Source organism: Branchiostoma floridae, chromosome 15 (assembly GCF_000003815.2).
Source record: "Branchiostoma floridae strain S238N-H82 chromosome 15, Bfl_VNyyK, whole genome shotgun sequence".
Classification (NCBI taxonomy): Eukaryota; Metazoa; Chordata; class Leptocardii; order Amphioxiformes; family Branchiostomatidae; genus Branchiostoma; species Branchiostoma floridae.
This window is the reverse complement of record NC_049993.1, coordinates 9,654,802-9,675,563: the sequence shown is the minus strand read 5'-3', so window position 1 is coordinate 9,675,563 and position 20,762 is coordinate 9,654,802. Positions and strand designations below refer to the sequence as shown.

Genomic DNA, 20,762 nt, shown 5'->3' with positions numbered 1-20,762 from the left:
CATATATCTTCGGATGAACTATCTTTAGTAGTCTTCCTTTATATGTTACAGATATTACTTTCGGTAGCAATCTGCAATCAAATATTTACTAACATCCCTATAACAAAGTGTAATGCTCTGAAAATGGCGGCAAATTGAAAATCAGAGGAAGATGCTTTGTGACATCGTATATTGGGTATTTTACGATTTCTACCGTACTTTAACTTGGATAACACTTAGACTGTACCATCATGTATTTCGAGACGTTTCCCCGAGACGCCATTGACCAGTTATCGGACACAGGCCCGATCTACGTACGGCACAAGGACGGCAGGATGCGGTCACCGCCCCGCATGGGCCCGCCTGAGAAACGGCGCAGGCTGGAACCGACTCCTGCAGGTGGGGTTTCTGTTAGATTTATATAACCTTTTAACATCGTGTGTCTTTGGGGGAAAGTTAAACACACGCACGTGCACACGCATACCCACACGTGCACAGACGGAATGCATATGCATACACAGTGACACTGTGAGTGACACACACTGTGACATATGAATAAGCCCTTTCACGGAGATCAGAACGCATGTGCGGCTACAGCACTTCTAGGTGACATCATGTCATGTGAAAGGTACAGGAAACAAAGAAAAGGAAAACAAAGTTGTTATGCAAATCGGAACAATGGTCAAGACAAGGACTGTTTTCTTTTTTGAGGCTTTTACGTATAACCTTCAAATGACATATTAGTTATTACCAAGAATTCATGTTGCCACACATGCATTCTGATCTCTGTGAAACTGAAAGGGCTTATTAAATAAAGTTAACGTTAGTCAAGCTCCTTGCGTCAGTGGTACAAACACACAATGCACAGACACGCACACTTATATTATAAACAGTGTGTTCTAAACACACACACACACTGTGACACACCAACAAATTTACATATGATCCATGAGACTCATGATCTCCACTATTTTTATAACAGTACTTCATGAATGTCAGTTTCCACAGCAAATCTAGACCGATGCAGCTCACATACTTCACCTGCAAAAGGTGCTCCAAGAAAGTTGTTCAGTCTCTGCCTGGACTTTGTTGCTGAAAACATCCACATGGTGGACTCACTAGTGGACTTCCCAGAACTGGTGGGGCACCAACTCTTCAAGGTATTACATGACAATAATGCTGGACAGATGTCTGTCTGTATACTTCTTACATCAACTTGAGACATGCATGTCTAATGTGTCATTGGTCCAAGGAACAAGTGAATGAAATGTTTGTAGTGATTTCAATTGTTTGTGTTTTTGGAAATTTCATGAAAAGCTTCATGCATCTGGTAGGTAAGCTTTTTCCAAGTAAAGGTATTCCTGCAAAACCACAGTCAATTTTACAGCTATTTTTGCCCCATTCATTAAGTTTTAGCTACCTGTGACAAAGAACTAACTTACTTTAAGCACAGTTTGTCATGCCCTCTGCTGATTAAAAGCAAGAAGCCAAGATGTCAGTGCAGATATTGACTTTAGTTCTGTAGGAAGAACTTAATGCTTCATCTGTGGCCTGTTTTCAGGCAGTCCAGGACACTGGGAGATTTGGCCTGCCTGGTGAGGCTGCCAGGACGCTCGGCCTGTTCTGTGAGGCCTATGGGGACTTGGTTCTGAGTTCCCTAACAGTTAAGGGACAAGTCCTACCACTGAATAATTATCTACAGCCTGGGATTCAGTATATGACAAGTAGGTGATGGAGATCCCAATAAAACAAACAAACAAACAAACAAAGGTCATTACATTTAAAAGGTGCTGTCATATATGTCGTATCATTTTTGTCAAATCAATTTTTCTATCAAATAGGACTTTCAGGGAGCCTATAATAAACCTGTGATGATAGAGTCTTGTAATTAACCTTGTACTTAATGCTTAACCCCGTAACCAGCAGTGTAGTTATTGCCAAATTGTAATATTAAGATATGAATTATAAACTGCAATAATGATTAAAACAAACTGACTTAACATATGGTGCATGAGGTATTATGCATGAAGGGAATACTGTAAATGCAGAAACTTTTGCGGTGGTTTAATGTTCGCGGTTTTCGCGGCAGCCTCTTCACCGCAAATTTAAAACCACCGCAAACATTTTTCCATAACAGTTAGAGACTACAGTGCATGGTGCAACTGCAAAATTAAAACCACAGCGAAAAGTCCATTTTCCCGCTACTGTAAAATTAAATCTCCGCAAAGTTAAATGCATTTACAGTATTTCTGTTCCATAATCCCACTGATTTTCCTCCTCTAGCCCTTCAGCAGCTGGACCTGAGCAACTGTGGACTGGGGGATGACCATGGCATTCTGGGAGAAATCAGTCAGATGCCTAGGTATGAGGTCACCTGATCCCAACAAAGTGTCCCTACTTTGTATTGTCAGAGTAGAAAATTATTTTAGCTTCTTAACACAAAGTTGAAACTGCAGTCTATCCTAAAGCATGTCCTTAATGCACACTTCTGTATTGAATGCTTCTATGACTATAAAACAAGCCAGCTTTATGTGACTCAACATCACTCAAGTCTCAATTTGACTGCACTGAAATACTATAAGAGCTATATTACTGTCTGAAGTCTGAGTCTGTTGATTATTAAAGGTTACTTTTCAAGTATTGAAATACCAGAGATATGCCTACTTGTCAAGTACAACCAACTTTGTTCTTGCTACAGTGTTTCTCCAAGGAGCTGAAATGCTTTCTTATGTTCTAACCCTTTTCTATGTTATCTCTCCACCAAGTCTGATCCACCTTAGCCTTCAGAGGAACTGCCTGTCTCATCAAGGTGTACAGAGAGTCACCATGCCCTACAAGATGTTTGGGAGAGGGCCAGGTGGCATGGAGGTGTTCAGTCTGGCAGGTTTGTGTGTGTGTGTGTGCAGCCTTTAAACAGGTGGCAGGGCTCAAAATACCACCTGCATATGCAGGTTAATGCAGGTAGAATAGGAGCTGTGCAGGAATTTCTGGTGTCTACCTGCACCTAACCTGCACTGGTCCATGTACTGGGTTTTATACATAAATGTTCTATGATGTAGGTGTGTATGGATTGTTATTAGCTGCATTGATAAAGTGTAAAATAGCAATGCATGGTTCCTGAACAATTTTAGTTCAGTGGTGCAGGTAAAATTTGTGTGGTGCAGGTAATTTTCAATGTTATGCAGAAAAAAGTATTTCGAGCCCTGCAGGTGATGTGTTACATGGCACGGGAGCCCCTAAGTCTAAGTACGTAAGTCAGGTGATTATGCCCTCATACTTTTGAACACTTGGATTATCATTTATGTCGATGCACATATCTAATTCATGACATTTGCTCTGAAATCTTTCTACAGATAATGTAGAGCTGAATGACAAGGTGGTGGGTTGCCTGGTGCCATTCAAGAGTCTACGAGCGGTCAACCTCTCACAAACTGGTCTGACAGTAAGTTATCATTTGCTAGTTAACATCAACTTTAACTTTATTTGAATTGCAACAGGTACAATACCATGTGGACTCTAGGCAACTACCTAGTCAACATTATATTGTTCAAGGTTTTTTCTCTGATTCCATCATTCATACATGAAGTTTAATATTTGTACCAGTGTGTTGTGCAGGGACATTTCTTGGCATTTGTTTCTGTTGGAGTCCCTGTGTTTAACACCTGGGTTGTTTTTCAAACCCTATCCTAGACATCCGGCATCCAGAAGCTATGTAACCTGGGCTGGGTACAGTGCCAGAAGACGCTACCAGAATTCAGCGAGGACGATACAATCAACAATGTTGGGTGGGCACAGGAGGTGACTCACTATATATTTCTGTACCACTATTGAGTGTTGTAAACAATATTCCTGCATTTAGTACAAAAAAACATGTTTACAATGCATTGATCAACTTGCAAGTGATATAGTCATAGAATGTTGTTCGTCAATGTAGCTATGGTGACCCTTAAAACTCACTGTTATTGTAGAACAAGGGAATTATATTTTTATGTGACAAAGTGACAGACATTTGTGCATTTTAGTTTACTGATCTTTGTTGTCAATTAACCAGTGCAGCAAAAAGCCATAAATGGATAGAGTAGTGGGTACATTTTATATACCTGTACTTAGACCCACAAAGACATTTTCCTGTTCTGTTATGTGTTACAAGGTAGTGGAAGACTGGCTACAACCAGCAAAGAGACAGAACACCAGTCCACCAACAACAGCTGACAATGACAAAGAGTCTGATCCCCGATCACTGTCCCTACGCAAGTTCTGTAAGTTTCCCTTTTGTCATACCTTCTTGGAAGTACATTAAGATCTAGCTAGTTCAGTTTCAGTTGAGACATTGTTTATTTGTGAAGTTTTCGTTGTGTTGATGTTAGTAGCAGATTGCAAAGTACCTCAGTCTGAAAATGTATTTTTCACCACAAAAACTCTCAGAAATTAACTATTGACAAAGACGCAAAGATTGAGTAACATTGAGGGTCACAAAGATCATGCAATTTTCCTATTTTGCAGATCGTAAAACCGTACCATCCAAACTGTCATGTCTTAAGAACCAACATAGAAGACTTCAGGGGCATCTTCACCTGTACAGAAAAGTCACCAACAACTGCCAGGCAAAGAACACATTTGTACCAACAACCAAAGGAAAACTTTCATTCAACTTAGCACAAACTGTCAAGCATTGTGGCGGCAGTGATGATGTAACTTCTGAGAAAACCAGTACACAGCAAAGATGTTCACAAAGTAGACCACTGTCAGAACAAGACGGAAACAAGTCGTCGAAGGAGGACAATAACATGACAGTTGTAGTACGAGAAAAGGATAGAGACAACTTTGACAGCTGGTCAGATGAGGAGGGAGGGGACTTGTTAAAGAGCTACTTATAATTGCAGCGAGTCGAACACCAAACCGACCCAAAACCGGTCTCCATTCTCTGCCATGGGCTCAGATCAGTGGAAGACTTGATGATACCAGGGACAAATGCATTCCATCCTAAGCTCCATACAAATGTACATGTAGACTTGCTACCTCCAAGAGAGACAAAAATCAAACTTTACTGCATATTCCATCAGCAGGGCAAAAAAACATGCACAAAGTCAAGATGAAGCCATTTGAATTTTCAAAATTTTAGAAATCTGTTTATTGAACAAAATGGAATATATGATTATGGGGTGAAAATGTAACTGATATTCTGATAATACAAGGTATCACTAAAATGCCTTAACATTTAACAATACCAATGAATATGTGATTATCAACTGTAATATATTTAAGTCAGTAAATCTGGTTTACAAATAAAGACCAAAGACATCACATAACAATTCTACTTAATAGGCCCAATTGACAAACCAACAAACTACATTTAAGATACAAGCTGTAGAGTGTAGACTATCACAACCAAATTGTCTCATGTACATGCTCACCATGTACTACATCTGTCACCTTTTGGTGAGGTCTACAAATTCTCAGTCGTACAATTTTAATATCAAATACCAAGAGAACATAGTTTATCAATTTTCCCACTTTCTCTTACGAATCTTCCACGTCCAAATGCTTAGTCACCTTGAATTCAGTGCAACTGTTATTAATTACAATTCAGCATTGGGACACTGTAATACATTTCGGTGTTACATAATTGATGTACAAAATATGATTTTAAAGCAAGTAAGACTGATATGAATTGTTCAACGCATCTTAACTCTGATTGGAGAGTACTTAATGTGCTTTCTATTCAATAGTGTATCCAGATAACTTCAATCGACAGCCATCCTCCTCTAAATTTAAGAACAGGCTGTCTGAAAACAAGCCCTAACTAAGTATTCATCATTCTTTTGAACCTAACTGTTGCATCGAAAGCAGAATACAATGTCAGTACACTGTTATATTTAGTATTACAAGTGCAAGAGAAAATATGTAAGCAAATTCAATTCACTCAGTAATGTTATTTGTGATGTCATATAATGCAATGCCATGCAATTACATTGCTTTCTAATGCATATGTTAAGACGATATACAATATTTTTACAATAAAGTCAAATATATATTTTCATCAAATGTTTTCATGCCATTGATTTTACCATATGAAATTCTCCATACATATTACCTTTGTCTACTGCATTTAAATGTTAGGCTATCTATTGGTTATCATAAAATAATGAATTTATTACCAAATACAATTTTTAAAGTCAGATAAAGCTAAATTTTTAGATATGATTTGTCTTATTGTTGAGATGGCAGATCGCAATAGTAATAAAACTTCCAGACTTAGTAAATCCATTGACAGCTTTTATAAAAGAGCATTAAATATAAAGAGATTACCAATAAGAGCATTTTACATACTAGGCATTTTTGTTAATTTACAATTTACGGCACTTAACCAGAAAATACTGTCAAAGTATCATGTGCGCTGCTAAAGGTTTCTTGTTAACCTAAAAGATTGTCACTGTGTTTTTAAAACCCTGTGAAAGTTTGAACATACACCGCACACATGTACAAATGTAGTACTTACTAGTACTGTCAACTTTTTTTTACTTCAAAATTGCAGTGAAAGGTGTCAATATCACCATTTCCACAATAGCATGATCATTAACATTTGATCTGCATTACACAATTTAAAAAATTCAAACACCATGCACCTTTTAGTTGATCAATATATAAGTATATACAAGCCCAATGAGTTTTACTCTTGGTTATACACATTCTAACTTAAAAGATAATTTTGATATGGCTACTTCATCAAGTGCTACTAGTGCTAAGGCCTTGTATCATCCTATTCTTAGACTAGCTCTGTTGGCCCTTGATTGCTTCCCTGGACGCACCCATGACCAAGCTACTGACCAGTATGTAGTCCTGTGCAGTTGTCATTGTTAGAACTCCTCATACACATCTTCTTCTGCAAAAATGTTAGAGAGGGGAAAATTTAACAAAATAAAATTGAGAAAGATTTACAATTCATCTATTACATGATTTAAAAAAACCCTAAACCAACTTGTCAAGACACAATGTATATAAGTGTTGAATTATTATTTTTTAAATAATGTCAATCACTGTAATGTCACATGTATGTCTCGTAGTGTACATGTACATTTCCAAGTCCACACACTTGCAATAAGTGTTCAGGCAAGAACTTTCACTTACAGAACTATGGCTAAAACAGTAACAACACAAATTATCATTGGTGCTTTCTTATTGAAATGAGCAAAATAGCGATTTCAGGGTCTAAAAAATAGACCAGCTCATTTTTTCAGCCAAATCAAGGCCGTTATATTGGTAAAACCTAGTACATGTGTCTTGCTTTGGAAAATTCCTCTATTAATGATACTCGCTGCCCAAAAGCTTATTTCCTTTTGACCGATTTGTTATGTATTGTTGGCAGGTGTAATAAATGTTACCAGTACTGTTTGTTACAACAGTATACTCACCTTTTTATAACAAAATGATTAGTTTTTGGCTAACTGTAACATTGAAATCTTCCACATCTTAGTACTAGAACATACCTTCTTCTTCTTCCCTTGGTCTGCAATCGTCATAAGTCCCCTCACTGAAATTACACAATCATTCAAACAAATTAGCTGACTGACTGACTGAATGCTTGTCAGTGTATATGTCAACCACATGAGAGAGAAGATTAGCTACTAGTTATGTTACAGAATAATAGTCTAGACTAAGTGTGTTTAAAATATAATGTTATTACCAAATGATCATTAAAAAAATACAGCACTCACCAAGATCTCCCAAAAGCATAAGTTTCCCACAATATGCAGCTTGCAAAAAACACAATGACCTTTTATATCTAGATATAAAAAACATACCATACAATATTTCAAGTTATCAAGACTACATATAGAAGACTTGGTGTCAAAATCTTGGTGTCTTTTACCCTTCAAGTCCTCCTAATAGTATCTTTTATAAATTTTCATGATTCTGACCAACACACCACCCCCTTTCAATCCATGCTTAATTAAAACTGATGAACTTACTCATCCTCTTCCACCCCCAAGTAGCTGCTGCTAGACTGTGGGACAGGGAAAAGTTAATAATGATTAATCTTTGATGCTAGAAATGTGAAGTAAAAAATCTTGTAAGTTGAAAAACGAAAAGTTCTGAAACAGAAACAACAGAATGTTTACTACTTACACTCTTTCCTGTATGTGTGTCCATCTCCAGACTGTTAGCTACGATGTAACCATCTGTAAAGCAGAAAGATTTAGCTGTAACATTATACTTACAACAAATATGAGGATAAGACCAACACTTCATCACTGACGATCTTTAATTTGCTGTAAGTACGGGGAATAAAATGTTATCATTCTAGAGCAGTATCTTCTGGTTTGCTGTTAAAAAGTAACTGCAGCACCAAAATGTGTTCACACCTGTCACACATTCAACACCATCCCACAACTTTTCTCCCAACCACTCCCCAATCAAGGATTCTAGGTTCAACCATGATATCAAGGTTGGGATGAGCCTGGGATCCAACCTTTTCTAGTTCCAGTTTGCTCCAGATCGCACCCAAGTAGAAAGGTCAGATCTTTTTTTTTTTTTTACTTAGATTTCACCACAAAACAAAGCTCATGGAGCCACTCAAGCGTTTTGGGTTACGTTACTGTATTGTGAAGAGAGATGTCTGTTAACCCTTAACTTAAACAGTTTCAGGCTGTACCCTGTGGGGAAGCAAGTCCGTGGAAGCTTTGTTATTCCATAGCGATGTTGTTCTAGGAAAAAAAGCTCTGAGCGTGGAACTTCCTCCTGTTAGGTGGATTATGGAGGGAAAAAGGATGATTTGCAACATTTCTCAACATTGATTTTATAAGTATATAGTCGGCTGGAGCAGACAGCTTTAAAGGCTAGTCACAAGCAAACTCTTTGACAAACACCCAACCATAATCTGGAAAAGGTTGGGAGGTCATGGTCAAGTATATATATGTGTGACAGGGACTTTACCTAAACTATACAAGGGTACAAGTACACTAGTCTGATTGTCCCAGGCAAGTGAAAGTGCTGATTGGACAAGTGCATTTCCTACAGCAAGTAATAAGATTTTTCGATGAGTGAGATTTTGATATACAGTACATGTACTTGTTACTTTTTACAGTCATGGCATCAAGCATTGTTCATCACAGAAAAAAAAGGGCCAATAGTAAAAGAATTTCACAATTTTTTGCTAAATTTGGACAAGCAAAATGTTACTTGGGGCAAGTACATTTTTTATGCACTTGCCTGATAGGACAAGTGAATTTAAGAAAACTTGTAAAACATACATCTGCCATCTTCATTCCTGGCCAGCCACTTGCCCTCCGGACAGTCCTCCATTTTCACCACGGTCAGCAGTTCTCCCTCCTTCACCAGCAGGTCCATCTTGTCGTGTTTTGTCGTCTTGTCGGGGCCGTGTAATACTCGACCTTTGCTCAGCACCTCCAGTCTGTCATCGGGACGGAGCTGGAAAAAAGTAAAATTTGGGTGAGTTTGATCCTTCGTGTTGCTGACACTTTTTGATTTCAAGTGCAAAATTAAACGTGTGATTACATACCATCAGATACAGGGGACAAATTTATATTATGATGACTTAAGATCTTCAGGTCCACTTGTCATCAGTTTGTCTTGTTTTTTCTGACAGGAAAAGAAATTTTTTGCTAAAATAACAAGGATTTCTTGACAAACTGCAAATCTTGCCCAATTACTTTGAAAATTCATATACCAGGGCTCGAAATTAATTTTTGGGATTAGGTGCACTGGTGCACCCAGCTTAAAAAATTGGGTGCACCAAAAAAATTTGGGTGCACCACTTAAATTTAAGTAGAATGTAAAAAAAAACCTAGTAACAAAACTTAGTTACAAGCTATCAAATTCTTAAATAAGTAACGGTTAGTAACATGACAGACATTTTTATTACCTTTCTAACACTTAGATTTCAAGAATATGATGTATACTAGTATACTTGATATCTTTCCATACATAAACCTAAGAAAATATTTGGGTGCACCCTGTGCACCCACTGAGAAATATTGGGTGCACAGTTCCAATTTTGGGTGCACCTGGGTGCACATGCACCCAGTATTTCGAGCCCTGTATACTGTATATGACTTTCTTTGCAAAAAATCTCCTTTTGGCAATTTTTCATTAAGAAATATTCATTGAAAATATAAGATAAATGCCAAATAGTGTGACATATCATAAAGGTATAGAACATGCACTGACCTTGAACTTTTTCTTGACCTCCTTCTCCTCCTTCTCTCTCCTCTTCTGCTCCTTCTTCTCCCGTTTCTCCCTCTCCTCCTTCTCCTTCTGCTCCCTTCTCTCCTGTTCCTTCCGCAGTTTCTCATCCTTCTTGCGAGCCTTCTTGTCCTTGTCCAGGATATCTTCTGTCGACTCACTTTTACTGGAGAACAGAGCATCAGGACTATTACACTTAATGGAGAGTTTTAAGAGTGCTTCTGTTTCATCTTACTTAATAATATTTCAAATGATTTGATACTGAAGAAAGTGTCAGTATCTAGAAGCCTTATTTCAGTGTCATGAATACAATCTTGCAATGCTTAGATCTGAATAAAAAAAGTGTTATTTCCTCCACTTCATGTTAATGAGGCAAAAATTAATGAGCATGTATATGTCATCCATAAAATTTACTTGCTGTGCTCTTATGTTCCATTAGATTTGCATCTCTATACTAGTAAATATTTTTCTTGTTTTATGTCTTGTAAGCCCATGTGGGCTGGGTGACTCACAGTAACTGTTGCATTAAGACACATTAATAAACATTCATTCTAATCTCCAAGCAGACCCTACGGTTACGTAGTATAAGATAGTATCAAAATCTGGCAAAGGAGCAAAGCTTGGCCCAGGAGTGTAACCAGTAGCCAAACACACTCCTAAGCTGGCTTCACTCCTTTGCCAGTTTTTGATACTATCTTATGCTACTGTAGGATCTGCTTGAAGATTACATTCAGTCACTCATACACAGAAAATAGTAAGCCGAGGGGTCACCAAGGAGACAACCTACCCACAGGCACCCTTTGAGACTTGCCCATTGGAACCCCAGAGGCGAGAGGTAAGGTGAGAGAAAGTCCCCATCCTAGAGGAGAGACCATTACTCAGGAAAGTGTGATTGGAGAAAATAGAGCAAATCATCAAGTAAAATGAAGTAAAAGGATATGAGCAAGGCAAGATCAGAATGGAATTTTACAGCATGCATTCTGATTGTCCTTGAAACATCATCATGATATAATAAGAAAAGTTTATGGGCAGACAGAAAATGCAGCAAACACTTTAAACTATGAAATAGGGCCTTAAAAAGTTCCTCAAGTTTCATGAAATAGCAAATATGTTTAATCATATACGAGTCTTAACTCTGTTTTCCCCCTGTTCCAAACATTGCATTGAACATAATTTGGGTGTGATTACTCTAAAGATTTGTCTCTTATTTGATATATTAAACAATGTCAACTGAGACTATACATGTATGCTATTGAACAGTGGATCAGAAAGGACCTGGGGCTTGCATATAAATGATGAGAAATACAAATTACAATGTATTAGTATATTGCAGTGTGCACACCACTCCCATAATAATAAGTCCCTCCTTGTCGAGAGCAAAAAAGCTTTCTTAAGCAAGTTCTTGAAGTTTGTTCTACCCAGTCATCTGAAGTTCAATGTCAACAGCACGAGTCCTGACCTTCTATCCAGCTGTGAGACCTGCTCTTGAACTTCATCCAGCCCCTCGTACAAGTCCTCATCCTCACCTTCCTCCTCACTCTCATTTCTTCTCTGCTGCTGCAACAAACAACAAACATGTCTGTTTAAAAAACCTACAAAAATGTAAGTAAACTAATTTAAAACGAAAAGATTAAACTCTGTAGCCAGTAGAAGGGTGCATTACACTAAAATACGGTTTTTGCAAATGCCAGTATACCCTATTCTCTAATACTTGTAATATATGACATGTTTGCAAGTTCTATTGTAGCCCTGAACTGGAATCCAGCTGTAATGATAATGAGGTCAGGTGGTAACTTGGAGGAAGATACATGTAGTACAGCATCAGACCTTGCAGAATTGGGTTGGGGATAGGAGGGCCACTAGCTTTAGATACTGGGAAGGGACAATGGAAAGATTTAATGGCCTGCCTCTGATGGCGACATACTAACATGCAATGAAAACCACGATGAAGCTTATTTATCTTTTAAGCAAAGACTTGGGAGACTCACATTGTTAGGACAAATGTCATCATATGTTTCATCATTGTCAGGTTCAGGTTCCTCATGTCTGGGTGTGGCAGGGAGACCCATCCCATGCAGGGCAGACGGGACAGGAGACGGCATGGGCAGACCTGACAAACAATGATCATTCATCTTTTTGACGCAACACCTTTAATAGCTCATACAATGTCTTAACTGATACAATCAGTTCATCCTCAGAGATACAATAACGTAGATTGTTAATTATTGACTCAGAGATGATTTCATCACGGCATCATCTACTTTATTCTTGTTCTGTATCGTGTTCACACAAATTAATTTCTTAATATAGTTTTTAAACTTGTACCAGTGAACATTACTAAATTAGCCAATAACTTGAAGATACTTGTAAGAACAAAACTTTGACCATACCAGGTGTTCTAGGACTAGGCAGTGGGGGAGGGCGGTTCTCTGTATCCTCGTACACATCCTCTTCATCCTCCATGGGTTGTCTGTTGGTTAGAAATGGGGACATATCAACGAACTGTTTCGATTCAATGGGATTTGAACTCACGACCACTTGGTTCAGAGGTTAAGTCACCAATCACTGGCTACTTGGGATGTTTTGGATAGGATACTTTGTCAAGTCCATTAGTTAGCATACATAAATTTGTACGTAGCTAATCGTCCTGGAAATAAAACATGGACTTTACAAATTACATAAAGATATACACTCAACTGATATTTACAGACTATATAGTACAATGTAAAAATCCAAAGTCTGGACTTACTAGCAGATTATATGTCATGTGGCAAACGGTTCCATTATATAATGTATATATGGACCTGTATATAAATTAAAGTCTTTTTCATGGTGTTTGTTTCAGGTCTCATCGGTCTAAATACTTGCCAACTGCAGTAACAAGAGAAGTCTGACACTTACATTTCCTCGCTTGCCTCTTGCCTTTCCTTGTTGAGCCGTGCCCTGGCTGTCTCCACATCTTCATACATGTCACCATCTTCATCCTCCTCAAACACTTGTCATCAAAACAACAAAACATGGTGTTCAGGACAGGGGTTCTAGATTTAATAGGTAAGCATATTTATCATAAGAGCAAATCCTTGCTCACTTCCTGTCTGGCTTAATTTCTATCTTTTTCATATTAGATGCATGTTTGTCAATATGATGAATAGGCCCATACTTTTTGGATGAAACAATATTTTGACCATACTTTGTACACCTGTTTACTGAAAGTAGGTAAGGAAAAACTGCCTTGCATAGAAACTAAATAAAAAAGTTACATGTTGATGTACTCAACAATAATTACAAACTACACTGTATCAGTGATCATCATTACTGTCCTCATCGTGGTCAGCTCGGTCATTTCTCATGTATAGGAATTACAAGGACAAGTCTCAAAAGTCTTGTGCAGGTTAGGTGCAGGCAGATATCAGAAATACCTGAACAGCCAACTTTTACCTACACTAACCTATAAATAGAGGTGGTATTTCGAGCCCTGGTGTTGAAAGAAACTCTACGTACCTTCATCAGGACCAGTTGGGGGAGGAGGAAGTGATCTCCGGTTCTGTCCCTCCGCATGGACCTCAGGCAGCTGTACCTCTGGTGGCCGCGCCGGCTTCTTGGGTGGCTCTCCGAGAACCTCCAATGGCGGCAGCGGCTGTAGGGCGCCCTTTTCACTGTTGTTTTCTGTTGGACTTGCGCGTTGGTTGGGCACTGGTATTCTCTCGTTGTCATGTGCCGCTTTAGGACTGTTGTTCACGTGCTTGGGGGGGATTCGCGGGACCGTCGGGCTGACCGCAGTCTGAGGAGACCTGCGCGGAACCTGCGGCTTTGATCCCGTCAGATCCGAGTGAGATCCAGTTGACTTCTTCTGAATCGTTTGTTTCAGTTCATCCATCGAGATGCCCACACCGGCTTTCATACCACGAGGTCCTGGCAATCTCTTTGGAACAGCAGGCTTGTGGGGGTGTGGCTCCGGCTTAGAGGCAACGTCTGGCTTTTTTGTTGTCGGTGGTTTCATCATGATGATGGGGGTGGCGGTGCCTCCGGTGTTTACGGGAGGCTTCCATGTTTTCTTGGGTACAATAGGCTGGGGAGCAGGCTTCACAGGCTCAACTTGCTGCTTGGCAAACATCTGTGCAATGGCTTTCACAGACGTCTGGTTGCTTTGGAGACTTTTGGGATCGTCGTAGATATCGTCTCCATCCTACATGTACAAGATAGAACATATGATACAATAATGATCAAAATGATAATAATAAAACGGTTGCTATCTAGGTTTGATTTCTTTTCTGTGTGCAGTGGAGGATGAAATTGCCAACATTTTGGGAAGTACAACTATACTTATATGCATTAGATGGTGTTAGCATAAACCATGATAAAGACAGTTTTTTGTAGTTTGGTGCAATGTGGAAAGCTGGGGAACATTTTGCTGACTAGATTAAATAGTTTGTATACTTCGGTACTGAATGTGGACAATGACAAATAAAATGTGAAATAAAATTACAAATAATGCTTCATAAGCATGCACACTGGCAACGGCCCCACGTGTCTTACCAAAGGTCAAAGTGCAAGTCAAGTACCTCTTCACACTCTACTCCTAAAAACCAGTATGTGTCGGAAAATATTGGATGCAATAAAGCATCGAAAACTTACCAACACCACATTTAAAAAGTATGTGTGTGTGTCATTATCTATTTATTTATCAATCTTGTATGGTAGTCCCTTCAGTTTTCTCAAAACTTTTTTCCAAGGGAGCCCTGCAACTTAACAATAATCGTATAACATAAAGACGCACTAACTAATCGAACATAGGGGTAACGTTAATAACTCAAAATAAGTTAATCACCAACAACTCAAAATCAGTAATTACAGAAATTCATCACAACAATAATACTCTGAGATCCCGCCTCAGTATGATCCTGGTGCCCGTTATGAAGAATTATTGATAACTTGGTATGTAAAGACATTGAATATAGCAACATGACATTACTAAGTTATGCTATATTATGTTTAGCATGTTAAATGAGCACATTTCTGAGAAAGGGTAATTTTCTTTTTCAACATTACTGCAAACTGAATTTGTTTTCAAAACAGTGATATCAGAACATTAACGTTAAAATTAACAAAATATTTAACATTTAGCAATCGAAATGGAGCAGGTGATTTTTTAACTGGCTCAAGAGAAAACATTTGGCAGCTTCACAGTACAGCAGGAAGACTTGAAAGTGAAGGTCAATCTATCAATGAAGCCGGGTAAATTTCCTTGTAAGCAGGAAACATTACATCTTAGGAGTAGGGCAATGGCTAACATGTGTTGACACTTATTAAATAATTCAGTTATTTGACGTAAAACGACTTAATCATATGCAACTTCAAAGCATATTTGGAATGCATGAACACGTCATCACCACCTACAGATGCATTTGACTGGCACAAGTTCAACACACGGAAGTAACAGTCGACAAAAAGTTGGAGGGGTGGGAAATTCACAAAACAGAAACAAAATTTTAACCGTGTAGAAATGTAGCAATGACTCATTTCGTGCCCTGAATTCGTGGAAATCTATTCACAAGCAAGTGGATATAGCAACTCACTGTAGATCGATGTACTAATAGCAAAATAAACTGCTCCTCCCCCTAAAATCTACAACTAGCAAAGCAACAAAGATTTCGATGCGGAAGTTTACTTCTCAGATTCCCTCGATTTAATAACTTCTCTCTTTTATAAGTTCCTGCCACTCCATCAAATTGTGACATCTAGAAATGAGTAAACAAGAGTAAACAAAGACATACCTCCATGCTGAAGTTCTAGGTGAGTTCTTGCCACGACAAAAACAAGTTTTACTGCAAGGAAATGATTTCCTGATCAAGAGAAGAGTTCTCCGACCCAAGTCCACGTTTCGGGCTCAAGATGTCAACAAAACGCCAAGCAGAATTTCCATTTAAGTTTATAAGGTGCCAAAAATCATCCCTTCCGCATATCTTACCCAAAAGTTAACTTCTACGCCCTAAAATTTGACGCAGAACGAAAGTAAAAACAATTTGTGAATTGTCACTTCCGGGTTCTGGCTCTCACTGGGGACTTACTTTGCAGGGGAAAATTTGCATACCAGCTTTTGGACGATGTAACTACGCATTGGGGGGTGAACCGTCAATTTATATTCACAAATTTTCGTAAGTCATAACATAAACACCGAACGATTCACTAACGTTGACTATCAAGTAGTGTAGATTATTGACAGTACTTTTTGGGAACATTGAATGAACAAAATATTGGTCAGTTGCATATTTATGTTTAATTCGCAACACCCCTCTGCACCTCAATCCTGTGCTAAGTCACGTGATCTAAAGTTTTCAAACTTTGTCCCCTGTGGCCCTACCTTATTTCCAAGCAGATGTGGGAAGACAAAATCGATGCGTTCCATCAGCTCGTCCACAAATTCCTGAGAGCATGAGAGGGCGGAGTTCTTTTATCGAGCCGTGAGATCTTTTGATAAATCGCCTGCTCCCAATGGTTTAGACTCTCAACTTCTGCCTGCAGAGATTCCTTCCTACAAGATACACCCACACAGCACAAAAAGTTCGGAAACCATGTAACTGTTACAAATATTTTGGAAATCTTGACACCACACACTTGTACTTGACACAAAGTTAGCTCTCAGCCCAAGTTTTCCATAGATTAGGCCACACCAATTTAATTTGTAGATACCCTCAAAAATCTTCTTTTTTTTTGCAAATAGAAATGTCATTGAAGTTAGCTTAGTCTGCCAGCAAAATTTGCCCATCAGAATGCAGGAAACATCATTTTAGAGGGTCAAGATTTCAAAATTTCCATGGTCCTCCTTGTGCCGCCTCGCGCCTTTGGAACTCGAAATTCTGAAAATATGTTGGGGATGTGAGTCAACCTCAAAGATCTGTTTTGCTAATAGAAATTTGCCCATCAAAATGCACAAAATATCGTTTTATAGAGGGTCAAGATTTCAAAATTTAGCCGGATCTCCTTTGCCACTCTATTCACCTTCGGTCATCGACTTCGTAAAAAATATGTATCATGGCTGGGGGATGTGACGTGTCAACCTCAAACACATTTTTTACTGATAGAAATGTAATTTCACTTAGTTTTCTATAATAGCCAAAAAAACTGGCGTTTCAGGGGGGCAGGATTTCAAAATTTTCCCGGACTTTCCTTCGGCGCTCGACGTGGCAAAAATAAGTTGGCTGGCGTCACCCTCATAAGCTTCCGCTGAACCCCTGGGACTCTTTAATTAGAAATGCCACTTAACTTAGCTTTGTTTGCCAGCGAAAATTTCCCTTCAAAATGCAGGGAATAGTGTTTCAGAGAGTCAAAATTTCAATCTTTCTTGCGGAGCACGACCCCGCCTCTGTCGAGTGTTGCCAGCCTTCCAGAATTTAGCGTAAACCGTTGTCAGCCTGTCTGAATTTAGCGTAAAACGTTGCCTGCCTTCGTGAATTTAACGTAAAGCGTTGTCGACCGTCCCGAATTTAGCGTAAAGCGTTGTCAGGACCCCCCATGCAGACCCTCATACAAGGCACACATTCGTAACTTCTTTTCATTTGTAGATGAAACACAATTAGAACTAGAGTTCCACGAACACATACCTTTGCCAAATAAACCAGGTTTGTTATGTAGAATGATGTCTGTAGACAAATGCATTACTCATTTCATTTTCTTTATAATTGTATGCTTGGAGTTGGTTTATAAAATTGCGGCATTGATTATGCAAATTAGATCCCAAGTTACAATTTACGATGTCTATCAGCATACCAAAAATCATGATGATCCTTTGATCCATTCTTGACTTATTCTCTTTCAAAGTCTTTAAATACACCTCTCTTTCTCTTCCCTTTTTCTCAGTTACATATGTGACAACTTTGATGAAAGTACTATAATGGAATGCAGTGGATTTACGAACTTTTCCTCATTAATTATGCAAATTAGCTGTTAATTTGCATAATAAGCATCACATTATATAAGTCTTCACTTAGGCTATCTACATGCCAAAAATCATGACGATCCTTCAACACGTTCATATTTTCTCATTAATTATGCAAATGAGATCATCATTTGCATGATAAACATTTATTGACATTTCTCTTTCTCAGCTACATATGTGACAAGTTTTAAAGTCCTATTGTGGAATGTAGTTTGAATTTATAAAATATCCTCATTAATTATGCAAATTAGCTGTTGATTTGCATAATTGGTATCTCATTATGTAGGTCTTCATTTACGCTACCTACATACCAAAAGACATGATGATCTGTCAACATGTTCATATTTTCTCATTAATTATGCAAATGAGGCCATCATTTGCATAATTGATATCCATCGACTTTTCTCCCCTTCCCAGCTACATATGTAACAAGTTTGAAAGTCCTATCATGGAATGCAGTGGATTTATAAATTTTCCTCATTAATTATGCAAATCAGCTGTTGATTTGCATAATTAGTATATCATTATGTAAGTCATCACTCATTCTATCTACATACCAAAAATCATGACGATCCGTCAACACGTTGTAGAGTTATTCTCGTCCAAAGTTTGAAAGGAAACCGGCGCCTGCAGTTCCAAACAAGCCGCTAGGGGGTCCAAACTCACAGCACTTACTCTCTGCCCCAAGGGCTATCTACCAGTCAAAAATCATGACCACAGCATGTCCAGAACACGAGATATAAAAAATTGAGGTTCTGCTGCAGTACCTTAGCAAGCCGCTAGGGGGCCCATTATCGAACTTGACCTTCGTTTTCCCGACCTCTACCCACCTACCAAATATCATTGGGATCCATCAAAGGCTTCTCGGGTTATGCTGTTAACACACACACACACACACAGACACACAGACTCACAAGCCTAAAACATAACCTTAGCCATTCTGGCAAAGGTAATAACAAACAAGTAGCGTAAGAGGAAAGTTACATGGCTGGAATAAATGTGTAAACATTACAAAGTTTGGACATGACTTTACAGGCGGTCTCACAGCGCCACCTATCTACACTGGTTAGTATTGCAACATGTCCTTCAAGTCCTACACAGTGTGATACTGTGCTGGCCGGATGTTTGCGGGCATTTTTAGCATCTTTCTTGAGAGAGTCAATACACTCCAAGCAACTCTGATTTGCAGGGAGTAAGTGCGTCTTTATTCATTAGAATATTTCTTTTATATGTCTTTCTTTTCTTTTGTATTCAAAGACGAATTTTGTACATAAAGATGTATTTCTTGTTTGGACAAGCCTTTTTGTCGCAAGAATGAGGATCTAGGAACAAGAAAGTTTTGTGTATCCTTTAGGCTGGTGTATCTTAAGAAGAAAAGCGCCGTTAAACGACTGAAATCATCATTGCAGGTAAACCCGCATCCACAGGAAGGTTTTCTTTGTAACAGGGTAAATAACTAACCTCAAGAAGGTTTTCAACCTCCTTGCTAACCTTAAGTTTAATTGGACATCAAACGCTGGTCAACTATAATTATGCCATGGTTAGATTGATATAGTGGAAGATTCATACCACCACACCCATACCCCGCATCCCAGACAGGTGATGGAGGGATAAGGAGTGCGGAAAGTCTCCATCCCTGAGCAGAGAGCGAGGCGAGTACTTTTCCCAAGCCATAAGAAATTAGAGAGGATGGTTGGGTGTTTAGGGTAAAGATACCTTCTTCTTTATATCTCAACACCCTCATACCCTTCCTACTGTCCCTAATTGACCCGACTTTAATTTTCGCCTGTTTCTGCCAACCACCTTTTTATCTTCCTCCCCAAAGTCAAACTGTGCGCCTTTTTTGTGATAATATCTTAATTTCTTTTATACCCCTGCACTCATTAGCATACGTGTACATTTGCATAACTCCTCTGATTGGTTACCCTCCAAAATTGAGTTAACTGACCACCTGTCTGTGGCGCGCGGGGACAGGTGTGACGCTGTGAATAGTACACAAAGATTATTCTGTCTCTTTGCATGCAGTTCTGGTCACCACTGGCTGAGCTTGTCCAGGTAGACCCAGGGGCCAGAGCTGACACATCGTCTTGTTGGGAGACTCGTGCAGTAGTTTCTAACACCACAGCTTATGATGGGCACCAACCTCTTCTGTACTGCTGTTCACGGGACATGGAAATACAATGTCAGCAAGGCCACGGCAGGTAAGTTTTATGGATGACGACATCATTAATTTTAAACATGTAGCCATGACCGTAGTTGTAGAAGGGAAACTAGTTCGATGTACATATAGTAGTCAACTTGGTGAATGATACCAGTCTTCCAGACTTTGTGCATCGATCTTGTATGGCCTGTTTGATGTGATACCATCCAAGTTACTTTTGACCATGACGGATGCGGGTTTTCCTGCAATGATAATTTTAACCGTTGGGCGGCGCTTTTCTTGTCTTTGCCATAGTACCCTATCCGCAGTGACCCCAGGCGAATCTCCGGAAGAAGGTTAAGGTATGGGCAAAAAAGTCCGGAGTGTCGACCGAAGGGTCACTGAACGGTCTACGAGCAGAGAATGGAAAAAAGGGCGGGAGGGCGGGTGTTTTAGTGCCCTTACTTCCCCAAACGTCCCACGTCTCTTGTGCAACACATCCAC

At 39.0% G+C, this 20,762-nt stretch overlaps 5 protein-coding genes across 9 annotated transcripts in view; 3 read left to right on the top strand and 2 right to left on the bottom strand.

The window, feature by feature from the left end:
- LOC118431446 (intraflagellar transport protein 25 homolog) overlaps positions 1-356 on the bottom strand; it is a 6,646-nt gene extending 6,290 nt beyond the window's left edge. The window contains exon 1 of the mRNA XM_035842686.1: positions 227-356. The gene's annotated coding sequence lies outside the window, so the exon portion shown is untranslated. The remainder of the gene's footprint in view (positions 1-226) is intronic.
- LOC118432303 (leucine-rich repeat-containing protein 42-like) lies at positions 215-3,810 on the top strand. The gene is made up of 7 exons (XM_035843842.1): positions 215-378; positions 988-1,139; positions 1,541-1,703; positions 2,263-2,341; positions 2,745-2,863; positions 3,333-3,421; positions 3,670-3,810. Exons 1-7 carry the CDS (start codon positions 231-233, stop codon positions 3,808-3,810), a joined length of 891 nt encoding a protein of 296 aa, XP_035699735.1. The 5' UTR covers positions 215-230.
- Positions 3,811-4,000: 190 nt separating this feature from the next.
- Positions 4,001-5,055, top strand: LOC118431441. Its single transcript, XM_035842680.1, has 2 exons — positions 4,001-4,238; positions 4,483-5,055. The coding sequence occupies exons 1-2, from the start codon at positions 4,049-4,051 to the stop codon at positions 4,854-4,856; spliced, it is 564 nt and encodes a 187-aa protein (XP_035698573.1). The 5' UTR covers positions 4,001-4,048; the 3' UTR covers positions 4,857-5,055.
- A 31-nt stretch (positions 5,056-5,086) lies between these two features.
- Positions 5,087-16,274, bottom strand: LOC118431404 (FYN-binding protein 1-like). 4 transcript variants are annotated; one of them, XM_035842607.1, is made up of 13 exons: positions 15,957-16,274; positions 13,684-14,368; positions 13,084-13,177; positions 12,573-12,652; positions 12,171-12,292; positions 11,642-11,736; positions 10,970-11,041; positions 10,168-10,348; positions 9,231-9,408; positions 8,107-8,159; positions 7,950-7,984; positions 7,467-7,510; positions 5,087-6,862 (listed from the first exon to the last, which is right to left on the bottom strand). In XM_035842607.1, exons 1-13 carry the CDS (start codon positions 15,960-15,962, stop codon positions 6,837-6,839), a joined length of 1,671 nt encoding a protein of 556 aa, XP_035698500.1. In that variant the 5' UTR covers positions 15,963-16,274; the 3' UTR covers positions 5,087-6,836. The 4 variants fall into 4 exon arrangements, with proteins under 4 accessions (XP_035698500.1, XP_035698499.1, XP_035698502.1 ...); XM_035842606.1 differs by having other exon boundaries at positions 11,642-11,739; positions 15,957-16,273; XM_035842609.1 differs by lacking the exon at positions 10,970-11,041 and having other exon boundaries at positions 15,957-16,272.
- A 3,786-nt stretch (positions 16,275-20,060) lies between these two features.
- LOC118431376 (tubulin polyglutamylase TTLL7-like) overlaps positions 20,061-20,762 on the top strand; it is a 54,278-nt gene continuing 53,576 nt past the window's right edge. For both annotated transcript variants that reach the window (XM_035842523.1, XM_035842520.1), the window contains exon 1: positions 20,061-20,319. The gene's annotated coding sequence lies outside the window, so the exon portion shown is untranslated. The remainder of the gene's footprint in view (positions 20,320-20,762) is intronic.

Excerpts from the sequence above, each read along its gene's own strand:
- LOC118431441 (XM_035842680.1), top strand. The coding sequence starts at position 4,049 with ATGGATAGAGTAGTGGGTACATTTTATATACCTGTACTTAGACCCACA. Across the intron at positions 4,239-4,482 it reads ACTGTCCCTACGCAAGTTCT|ATCGTAAAACCGTACCATCC; the intron begins GTAAGTTTCCCT and ends CCTATTTTGCAG.
- LOC118432303 (XM_035843842.1), top strand. The coding sequence starts at position 231 with ATGTATTTCGAGACGTTTCCCCGAGACGCCATTGACCAGTTATCGGAC. Across the intron at positions 2,342-2,744 it reads GAAATCAGTCAGATGCCTAG|TCTGATCCACCTTAGCCTTC; the intron begins GTATGAGGTCAC and ends CTCTCCACCAAG. Across the intron at positions 2,864-3,332 it reads GGAGGTGTTCAGTCTGGCAG|ATAATGTAGAGCTGAATGAC; the intron begins GTTTGTGTGTGT and ends ATCTTTCTACAG.
- LOC118431404 (XM_035842606.1), bottom strand. Across the intron at positions 7,511-7,949 it reads TTGGGGGTGGAAGAGGATGA|TGAGGGGACTTATGACGATT; the intron begins GTAAGTTCATCA and ends GTGTAATTTCAG. Across the intron at positions 6,863-7,466 it reads ACCAAGGGAAGAAGAAGAAG|AAGAAGATGTGTATGAGGAG; the intron begins GTATGTTCTAGT and ends ACATTTTTGCAG.